This window comes from Larimichthys crocea, chromosome VII (assembly GCF_000972845.2).
Source record: "Larimichthys crocea isolate SSNF chromosome VII, L_crocea_2.0, whole genome shotgun sequence".
NCBI classification, from domain to species: domain Eukaryota; kingdom Metazoa; phylum Chordata; class Actinopteri; family Sciaenidae; genus Larimichthys; species Larimichthys crocea.
In genome coordinates this window covers 17,213,545-17,224,593 of record NC_040017.1, presented here as the reverse complement: position 1 = coordinate 17,224,593, position 11,049 = coordinate 17,213,545, and the positions used below count along the sequence as shown (strand labels likewise).

General features: G+C 44.5%; 1 protein-coding gene across 3 annotated transcripts; it reads right to left on the bottom strand.

Moving 5' to 3' along the window:
- Positions 1-292: 292 nt before the first annotated feature.
- On the bottom strand, positions 293-10,700 carry bmp16 (bone morphogenetic protein 16). Of its 3 annotated transcripts, XM_027280907.1 has the most exons (5): positions 10,685-10,700; positions 10,177-10,590; positions 9,050-9,133; positions 3,709-4,082; positions 293-2,869 (listed from the first exon to the last, which is right to left on the bottom strand). In XM_027280907.1, the coding sequence occupies exons 2-5, from the start codon at positions 10,260-10,262 to the stop codon at positions 1,803-1,805; spliced, it is 1,611 nt and encodes a 536-aa protein (XP_027136708.1). In that variant the 5' UTR covers positions 10,263-10,590; positions 10,685-10,700; the 3' UTR covers positions 293-1,802. The 3 variants fall into 3 exon arrangements, with proteins under 3 accessions (XP_027136708.1, XP_019113206.1, XP_010751207.2); XM_019257661.2 differs by lacking the exon at positions 10,685-10,700 and having other exon boundaries at positions 10,177-10,660; XM_010752905.3 differs by lacking the exons at positions 10,177-10,590; positions 10,685-10,700 and adding an exon at positions 9,223-9,608.
- Positions 10,701-11,049: the final 349 nt, after the last annotated feature.

The following is an 11,049-nucleotide window of genomic DNA, read 5'->3' as shown; positions in this document are numbered from 1 at the left end:
TGTGTGAAGTGATACAGTGGCTCATTGGTTTTGGCAGTAAAGATGTGCGGTGGAGATAAGACCTTTCCCCTCGCATTTAAACCTCACTCTCAAACTCACAGCTGTGGGAATATGGAGCTTCTTCTTTAGCTACAGTATCGTATATACAAATCTGTTCAAATCTCTGTGGGACTTTCCTTTTTTCTTCCTGAACATGGCAATAATTCCACTGTAGCCTAAAGAATATATATGAATGCACATATATAAGAGTTTTTTTTAATGTGGTTAAACTCCAAAAATCACATGACAGTCGTGCTGTTTGCTTTGTTTATTAGAGGTATATTGTCAAACATTTTACAAGCTGTTGCTTAAATGTTTCCATTTAGAGAGAAAAATGCAACACTGAAAAACAATTACTAAGCTCAGCAGAGAACACTTTTAAAGCCCCTGTTTAAAAGGCACTAAAGTCCCAGTTTTAATATCAGTCTTCCTTTTTTTTTTTCGTGACACATGCAGACACAACTAGCAAAGACACCTGTTGTTACACACTTCAGTAGCTACAATACATAGAGCTTTCAATTGACTTGTTAGTTGAGCTTTTTTTTTTTTTTTAAAGGCAACACCACTTATGTCTGCTATCATGTGTTGTACACCAAAATGTGTGCAATGATAAGGTGGGAAGTTTAAGTAACACAGACTAGTTAATTCAATACACTGGACATTTGTACGGATGTAAGGCTACCATAACTTACTTCATGTGGACGGCAGGCTTTCAGTTTGCTGTATGCTCCATTGAGTGCAGGTATCTTAAATATTTTCAAGATTAAATACACCATATTGCTGCTATTTAAATACATAATGTGTCTTTTAAGTTAGAATCGCCATTCACTGGAATTATGTATAATCACAAGACAACCATCACTTGGATTTTCTTCACGTCTGCAAAAGGAATGTACAAAAAAAGTCTCTTTTTAAATAATAGTGATAGTAGTACATTCAAACAATAGCATAATAGTTCCTCGGCATTATTGTTGTGGTTTTAAATAGCTTGTCATGTAGGGGTGCTTGTAAGCGACAGTCTGTCATCATATTAACGTTCATAAAAACAGACGCACCCCACTTCTTGGTTCAAATACTGCAGAAACAACACTGTCACACAAGGTTTAGATGCCATGCTAGTGCCATCGTCGTATTTTTTAATGCTGCTGATCATCAGGAAGTCCATCAGAGTCCATCAAGTCCTGCTCCAGACCATAAACCGATGTCGAGTCCGCTACTGCTTATTGCAAACAGCTAAACACATGTGCCTGTCAGACAATCGTGTGAAAGTGAGATGAGTGGCAAACGCTGGATTATAAGATAGACACCTTCTGATGTGGAAGCTTCTCATGAGAGCACAAGTAGCCTGTCAGTTGATGGTGTACACAGCTGCATCATTGCTAAATGGGAAAAAGTAATTCCTGGCAGTTTTGTGTTGGCCATATTTCTGCTTGCACTTCCTTCTTGTCTAATCATTTATCCTGTTGTGTGGCAGATTGTGTCAGTTTCTCTCACTCTTTTTCTTTCTCTTTCGTCTGACCCTTCGTGCTCCTGATCATGATCGTTTAGCTGCTATATGCATTCCCTTATGTTCTCCCTCCTCTCCACTCATCCTTCTTATGCTGCTACATTTGTTTCTATCAATCTCCATGTCTGTTTGCAGTTAGTTGGCCTCTACAGTCTCCTCTTCCCACCATCTGCCTTTTCATGTTTCTGTCTTTTGCCTATTCCCTCGATGCTCCTCCGTACATGTCTGGCTTTCTCTGGGTGAGTTCTCCGGCCCACTACCGGCAGCCGCAGCCCTCAACCACCATGTCTTGGTAATTCTTCAGCACTACTCGGTCTTGAGGATCCAGGTAGAGCAGGGCGATGGGGCTGAGGGAGGTGGGGACGCAGCAGGCCCGGGGCACTGCTCCATTCACAGAGTTTACTAGAGTTTGCACCATGGCATGGCTAGAAGAGTTCATGTGGTCAGCCAGAGGAAAGCGACACTCTCCCAGGCAGAAGAAGGCGTCGTAGCCGCTGGGTGCTATGATCCACTTGTGCCAGCCCACATCGTTAAAATCTACATACAGAGGATGACGGCGGCATCTGTTACGGGAAAGGCGTTTCAGTTTTGCAGCTCGGCCACCATTTCTTTTCACCCTTCCACTTTCGCCCCAACTGACCCCTCCTTTATCACGCCCCCACACTGGCACCGTATACCCTGTTTTTTTGGCCCTTCCCCAGACTTGGTCTCTATTGCGGCCCTTGCTGCTGCTCCTGGACCTCTCTTTTGTCCCTTTTCTTCCTCTCATCCTCTGGCCACCACCGGGGGTCCTCCTACCATGTTTGACTAAGGGCTCTCCTCGCCCGTCATGACTGTAAGTCACCAAGAGGGGTCTCTCCTGGGCCCAGCTGTGCTCGTCCTGACCCACAGACCTACACACTCTCAGGTGTCTCTCTTTGTGTTTCTCTGCCTCCTGCTCCCCTGCAGCAGATGAGAGGCTCTGGTCAGGGAGCGACTTAGTGCTGTTCTCGGGTCTGACCTCCAGGAGGAAGCCTAGGCTGCCACTCCCAGCAAGGGCCTTATGGAAGAGCTCTGTATTTAAGTTAAAAGCCTCCCACAAAGCACTTTCTTTCTGGCTGTGGAGGCCAGTGGTGAGTAACCTTGTCTCCAGAAGGGTGGGCTCAGGGTCCTCAGAGAGGTATATGTTTAGTCTGTGAGCTCCAGGACCCAAGGAGGCTCTGTCACTACGGAGGAGCCGAAGCTCAGCGGAGAGCACCCTCTCATCCTCAGGGATGGAGGAAATATTGAAGGCGATGTGCACCCTCTTATGATCCTCTGTTATGGGACTGTCTCCAAGGGGCTCTAAGAGAAAGGGGAAGAGAGACAAGAGGGAACAGGAGTTTAGTGTGGTTTATACTTAATTTACGCTCAACAAGACACAAACAGATGCTAGCGACATTAGTTGGATTTGATTGTTCTTGAAGCAGGAAAACTGCAAGTTATCTACCTGGCCGAGAGTTTGTTTGTTTTTTGTATGCATGATGTATACTGTGTGTCAATCAGTTTTAATATTTTGATTAATTAAAGGACATGGTTAGTTTTGTGGGCATGTCTTGTCTGTTGTGAATCCCCTACTCTAGGAACACCAGATTTTTCTCCCATCAAAGTATTAATAACATTAAAAGCAGTGGAAAGAAAGACATTTCTTGCCAAGAACTCTTTAATTTCAGACTCGTAAGCAGTCAGTCGTTCCTACACCAGTATGCATTCAGTGATTTAAAATCTGCTTCATCTGCCAAAATCTAGTTTTAAGAATATATCAGCCTATATTCCTAAGAGAAGGTGACTGTGAATGTGCATAGAGGGCAGTGGGTGGCAGGGGATCAGTGGGGCCTCAACAGCAAATTTTTGCCTGGGGTCCCCTAAAAGATGAATCCAGCCATGATCACAGTGTGAGATGCTCTCACACGTGTTTTTCAATGAATGCTTTAGGATTGTGACAGCTCATCTTATCTTTGTGTCACAGATATATCTTAAATAGTGAGTCACATCGGCTACTCTAATCAATTGGATCTTTATACTTCATCTGTTCATCTGTAAAATAATTCCACAGCAATCCATAAACAGCTTCCCTGAACTGTAATTTTACAGCCAATAAAGTAGGTTAACAGCATGGCATCGTGAAGTGTTAGAGAGCTTACCATTGTGGTGAAAGCTGCGTACGGTGTTAGCCTGCTGGATGTGCTGGCTGGGGAAGCTAAATGAGGGGTCCTCCACTAGATGGTACTGCTGCTGGTGGAAGCGGTAAAGATCCAGGAGGTACCGAGGCACCGGCACTCCAGGTCGAGGGTCTGGCTGCGACTCCAGGCCCAGCCGGCTCAGGAGGAGACTCTGGATGGTCTGAGCCAGACTGGGCTTTAGGAGGGAACCGGCTAGTGGGGGCGACAAGGAGGAAGGCGTGGGCGACACCCTGCCATGGTCGATCTTGCTGGTGTCTCCACCCTGGCGACCAGACGAGGCTTGAGGTAGCAGCAGGACCATGAGGAGCAGGAGGTTAGCAGGGAACATGGTGGGCCTGGAGAGTATGGAGAAATGAGGGGAGGACAGGTGTGGTGAAGGAAAGAAGAGAGGTAAATAGAAGAACAGGTGGAGCAATCTAAACACAAACATGTGAAAGCAGGCTGTGGAGCACGCGTCAGTGGTGCTTTGAATTTACGCGTTGGTGCAAAATATGTGTTTTATACAGGAGCAATGTAAATCATATGACATGATGACACAATATAAACTATTGGTTGAGAGATCTGCAAAAGAGATGCTCCTGGACTCTGTATATCATGCTTATGTCTTCTCCTTCCTGGACACACTAGTTTCTCATTAGTCTTCAGCCTTCATGTGGGCATATGTTCAAGAAATTTACTGTCCAAATATCCATGCGAAGTTGTTTGCTTGTTACTCCTGGCTGTAGAAACGGTGCCACTTTGTTTTTTTTCTGTTAATTTATGATGAACTTCTTACCCACAAGGCCCATATATCTCATCAGACACTTAAGCAAGAGCAATTAAACAGTCTCTATCTGTAATTTAATCATACTGTGTGTTTGTGTGTGAAAGAGGCCACAGTGCTGTGTATGAAAGGCATCCAGCATTAATCAAAGGCTGTGGACTCTAGAGACATGTAATGGAGTTGTAGAGGCCTGTCACAGTGACAGATAACTAGATGTTTTTCTTCTCTCTTCCTTTTCAGATTACTGGATTAAACATTCAGTAACTTTCTGCACGAGTTAGTGGTGAAGACAGAAATCTTTTCATTTCAAGTCTAAATTAAATCGACACACACAGCCCTGATTACTGATATAAACAAACCTTCGACAAACCCTCAGCAAACATTTATAACTACGATGGAGTTGTTGTCCAAAGATGATCGTCTTGTTGATGAAAACTCTTGTTTACATTTGTAATATTTATGTTCAAAAGCATTATACTGCACCAATGATTGCTCTTTGACTTTGGACTCCTGCAGGTCAGGACAATAATTGTTGATAGGGGAATATGAACATAATGCAGTGTATTTTTTGGAAAGTCACAATATGACTTGATGAGCTGTGCATGCATTTAAATGCAATATGTTGGCATTAATTTAAAAAATATATTCGTAAAAGGTTTGTAAATATGTGCAAAGGAGTCACAGGATTGCGTGTGCAGTAGAACTTGTGTCTGTAATGCAAAGTCTTGTTTCACTGTCATAATCTGCAGAGGAAAAATGAAAATGAAAACTAAGGAGACACAAGAGATGGACGATCTGGTTTCATCAGTGTTTTGTGTGAGGATGATAATGGCCTGTTATTGAAAAAGTTAAAATTGAGTTTCGCTGTGCATGCAGTGCAACTAATCCATGTCTTTAATAAACTTTTGTGATTTGCATTGCATTTGGGGCCTCTTGAACCCCAATTGGTTACCTAAAAATCTTTTCCAGAGAGAAATGTAGCAGAAGTCTTTAAGTTTTCCCTTCACGATGAAGCTGAAGCAGATTCATTTTCATATCCCGTCATTGCCCGCACCATTAATTCTGACAGCAACAGTGCTCCTTCATGCTAAACCTGATCGTGCTTGGAGCGTTAAACCTCAGCTGACTCAAAACGAGTGATCAGCTCATTTCTCTCTCTCTCCGTGACTTTTCAAATTACGGGAACACGATCACAGACAGAGGTCACGCAATTACCAACTACGCCCCGGCTGACACCCTCTGTAGTGCAGGTGTTAATAACTGAGCAGGTAGTTAGAAACCAGCAAGTTAACGGCCCTCTTGACCCAGAGAGGTCGAGGTGAGGTGTAAAAAGGTCAGAGCAAAAGATTAGAAGAAGAAGACTGAACTGAACTGCAAATGAACTGCTACACAATAGAGTAGAATAAAATTTTATCACGTATCCGTTGTCGCTATGGCTGACTTGACAGGTATGAATGCACATATCCCTGACTCTATGTATGTAGTTATCTCTTTCCTTGTCCAAGCTCTCACATATCTCTCCTCTATCTCCTTATCTCGTCTTTTTAGGGACAGAGAATTGATTAACAGCGTGATAACAGAGGAGTTTATGGCTGAGCGAACACATAATGACACTGTAATGAGTGCTAATCTTACCACGCAGTCAGAAAAAAAGGTTAAAAGGAGGTCACAGGTGTGAAGGTGTGCATATTTTTTTGCGTGTGTGGTTGTGTATATGTCGTTCATGTCGTACGTGGTTCAAAGGGCAGGCCTGGGAAAATAAGCCACCTCCAAGCGTGGGATTGTTTCTAGCTATCCATTAAACTCTCGCAGCCCCACCCAAGGCTGTTTCACCTGAGGCAACGCAGCAGAGGACAATTACAGATTAGACACTCGAAGTGGACAGCCTCTCCCATATACTGTGGAGGCTTGTAAAGCAGATTAAGGACAACAACACCACCTCTCTCCTGTACTTTCCTCACCTACAAAACCACCCAGGTGACTCTGAAGGTTCAAAGGTTCAGTCCTCACACAACAGGGTGTGTCAAAGCCTGTGCGAGGCCGAGAAACACAGACGAAAAGGGAGAAGGAGGTTGTGAGCCAGCTTGCCCTACATCACTTTGACACACATACATGTTCTCCCTAGGTGTCTGTGTTGTGACTGGTTGTATCTAATTTAAACCGAACAAAGAGGATCCAGGCCTAATTTAGCATCTTTATGTGTCATGTGCATGAAGGTGCCACCCACCGTGGATGTCAACTCATTCCAGTTATTCCAAAAGCGACATTTTTATTATTACACCTCCCCCAGTTCCTCCTTTTATGTCTGACTATCCCTGCCTCCCTGTACTCTTTTTATTCTTTCTCTCTCTGACATGAACATGGACTAATCAAATGTTCTTGGGGGATAAAGGAGGAGAGCTGTACGATGAATGGGTCAGGGATAAGGTGAGGTGAAGGGTTGGGGTTCAGCAGCAGTGTTTGTGCATCTTTTCCCTCAGTGCACGCTTACAGCTCGGCCTATTAGACATATTAGATGTGACCTGACCTCCCTAGCAGACAGTAGCGTGACCCTGGCGTACGGCGGGCGAGTGTCGTCGCCGCCTTGCCCCGTGTCTTTTTGAACTCGCTGATTAAAACCTCTGACCTCTGACATCCGTTTCTGACTCCTGCTTTTGTTGTGTTTCTATCTCTTCCTCTCTTTTATCTGTTTATTTCAAACCATGCTCCCTTTCCCCTTCCTCTTCCCTCTTTGCAATCCTTGAACTTTGTCCTCTATGTCAACATACAGTATGTATGTAATTCTATTTGCTCCATTATATTTGTCAGCCTTTTGTTAAAAATATCTGTTTTTATGCTATCTCTGCATCACCTTCCCATTCCCTATCTCCCTTTCCTTCACTCTCAGTAATGTTGCACTTTTTTCCTAGCCCTTAAATGAATGGTGTTTTTGCGGAAGAGTGTGGCGGGCTGTTGCCGGGCCAGAGGGCCGGAGTGTCACAGCAGCCGGCTGATTTATCCACCGCCGCTGTCTTCATGTTACGCCTGGTCCCTCAACTTTCCCTTCCTGTTGTTCTTCCCGTGTTTCTTTTCCCAAATTCCTCCTCTCATTCTCCCTGATCCCCCCCCCCCTTCCAGTTCTCATTTTTCTATGCAGCCGTCTCATTCTTCCAGAACATGATACTTGCAGCATACATGCCACAGGGTTAATTTCCTCGCTCTGAGCTTACTCAAATACTCAAAAATATGTCATGTCGGACGGCCTCTTGAGCCCGAAAATATGATGTACAGTGCACATATACACACCTGAGAACACTTCTGAGGATACATCTGTATTCACTGCTGCTCTCTTTCCACAGCGGCCCTCGCACTGTGCCATATAAACTGTGCATGCATGCTACAGTCTATATAATTAACTGTGAGGTTATGACTGCACAGTACACCCCATGCTTAACTAGTCATTAATGCACCACTTTGAGCTGTGGAATTAATATATAATGGGGGTGGAGAAAAATGTCCAAAACAGTTGCTAGTTGGAGTCGTGGTTTTACTCTCTGAGGCGTGACAGATGAAATCATTAGAACAATATTCCAGGTAGGCTGCTGTGTGGTTTTATTGGACTCTATTAGAACAGCTCTCTAATTCATCCCAGCTGGACCGATTAGCTGGCTAATGACCTAGACGTCAAACACACACACACACACACATACACACACATGCGTGCATGTGTCCATGCTAAGAACAGTATGAGTTTAAACACATCTTTAACTTCCAGGCGGAGTGAGCACTAACACGTACGCAGAAACACACGCCAAGATGCGTAACTGTGAATGAGCTGGATTTGAAGCAGTTGTAGATCTTCCCTACTTCCACAACATAATTGCAACATAATTGCAACCTGCTCTACCTGAATGATTAGGTATCACACTCACTCTGTTTCAGTTCATTTGCATGAGCATGAGCAGAGCAGATCAACAGGTTGCCCCCTCCACCCCCCCGGCATATCTACTCTTCTGTCTTAGCCTGGGATACCCGGAGGTCTCAGCAGTGTCACAAGTGCATTGTGGTTAGCAGGAGGGCCCACTGAGGCACAACACTGCACAAACATGAAATTAAATACTGACATATCTGAGCCATGACTGCTGAAAGCTCAGAGGCTGCTCTCATCATGTGTCTGACAGCTAAACCGATGTGAAATACAGAACAAAAACACACCTCTGCTTTTCACATTAAAGCTGCTGCTCGTTAACACTGAGGGCCAATTCATACTGTGTACGTTGCAGCGGTGCTGAGTTACGTTATGCTCTTTGAACTCATAATGGGCACATTATTCTCAGACAAGTTGCTCACCGGACAAGATTTTGATTGAGCAACACAGTTTGCCAGCAGTGTATGCATGTGCATGAGTGTGTGTTGGTGTGTGTATGTGTGTGTGTTGTTCCCTAGAGTGACTAATGGTTTCAGCAGCACAGTTCCTGTGGCCTGTGGCTTGACAGACATACAGATGTGTGTGTGTGTGTGTGTGTGTGTGTGAGAGAGAGAAAGGGATGTAGTACTCACGTCCAGGTGTGGTGAGATGTATGCAGAGTCCATGGTTTATCCTTGAGCTCCAGTGTTACGATCCCTCGGCTCTCGCTCCCGCTCCTTTGGACAGAATGGACAAAGTGGACTATTTATCTATTTTTCTCTTGTCTTCTCTCTCTCTCTTTTTATTTTTTATTTTTATTTTTTACCTCTCTCAAGGTAACCAGTGCCTGTCTCTCCTATGTCTCCTATCTAAATGGACTGTATGTAATGCTGCTCTTTCCATGTTTTCCTCCCCTCTCTGTGCTCCCTCGCTCAGCTTCTCATCCTGTTGTCAGTGTCAGATAAGCAAACTCTTAAAAACATCCACCGGCTTCCCCTCTGACTGCCTGCCTGCCTGCTTGACTGCCTGCCTGCCTGACCTCTGCTAGTAGCCAACTCCCTTTCTCTGCCGCCTGCACTTCCACCCTTGGTTGTTTAAAACACACTGGGATCGCTGCTGTGCATGGAAGCTGCAGGAGGAAACTGACTTCTGTCTGTCTGTCTGTCTGTACTGTATCACCGGCAACAACTCTCTCTTGCTCCTAAACCTCCTTACTATGTCTCTCTCCCTTCCTCTTCACTCTGTTCCTCCCTTTTGTATCTCCTCCCCTTTCCCTCTCTCTCTCTCTCTCTCTCTCTCTCTCTCTCTCTCTCTCTCTCTCTCTCTCTGTGTCTCTCCCACACACACACTTTTTCTTGCTTTTTTTCTATGTTAAACTAAGTGCCCAGCTGGTAAACTCAACTTAACTATAATTGACTTTCCTGGCCACTAAGATCCTCCCAAATATAGTGATGTCACTAACACACGGTACATTCACAGTCTCTCTCTCTCTCTCTCTCTCTCTCTCTCTCTCTCTCACACACACACACACACACACACACGCATATACACACATACAGACAAGCAGAGAAACATGAGTACAAACACACAAACACATGATTACACTACAATGAAACACTCAAACAGACATCATGCACACACACACATACACAGACACACAGAGACACACACTCACACACACACACACCTGTGTGGGAGACCTGTTCCAGATAACCCCCGAGGTCAGCACACAGAAGCACAGACTGATTATTTACCACATGTCCTCCTTTAACAAACTCACCTGCTGCTTTTCGTTGGCACCATTTTACGTTTCGGCCAACATGCTTTGCAGACTCTCTCTCCGTCATTATAAATACGGGGCCCCATAAGAGCAAACAGATGCAGTTACAAGACAAAAGTATGAATGGATGACTCATAACAGCTTCCATGAAGTCACCTCAGTTGCGTTTTGTGATTGGATGGAAGTAAAAGAAAAAAAAAAAAGAAGCTGTACTTCTCCACTACGGGTTGAAGCAAGGTGCATCCGTCCTTCCAGCACAGAGCGGGTGATGGGGTGAATTTGTATTCATGGGGTGGGCCCATGAGAAAACGTCTCTTTAGGATGCATCGTCTCACATATTAGATCTCATCTGGAGAATCGCTTGCCCACGTCCCTCTGCTCCTCCTCTCTGTCCCCTCCACTTGCTCTTCCCGTCTACTCTCATACAAACACAGAAAAAACACTCATCCACAGACCTCATTCATCCCAAGGCTGAGTAATTGTCCCAACGCAGAACAACTTTACACACCAACACACGCTCGCTCTGCTCTTGAAACACACATACAATTTTTCCAAAAGAAATTGTGTGTGTGACAGACTGGCTGACATCACATTAAGACACTTTTTTAAAATTATATGTTGAAAGTGTCCATTTGTACATTTTTACACATTCTCCTGTGATGTAAACAGCTGGATCCAAACTGAACTAAAACACCTTATCCATAGACAAGTTAATAAAATCATTAATATATCGTCTGCGTCCTCTAGCTCCAGCTGACTTTGACCTTTGACCTCCATGAGAACGGATTTAAAGGTCTGGTATGGGGGATTTGGTGACATCTAGTGGTGAGGCTGCAGATGGCAACCAACTGAATACTGCTTACCTTTCAAGCA

What these genes read in the sequence shown, in the direction of transcription:
- bmp16 (XM_027280907.1), bottom strand. Translation starts at nt 10,262, where the DNA reads ATGGGGCCCCGTATTTATAATGACGGAGAGAGAGTCTGCAAAGCATGT. An exon ending in GTGCCAACGAAAAGCAGCAG is followed by an intron (nt 9,134 to 10,176) that starts GTGAGTTTGTTA and finishes TTCTGTCCAAAG; the next exon opens with GAGCGGGAGCGAGAGCCGAG. An exon ending in ACATCTCACCACACCTGGAC is followed by an intron (nt 4,083 to 9,049) that starts GTGAGTACTACA and finishes CATACTCTCCAG; the next exon opens with GCCCACCATGTTCCCTGCTA.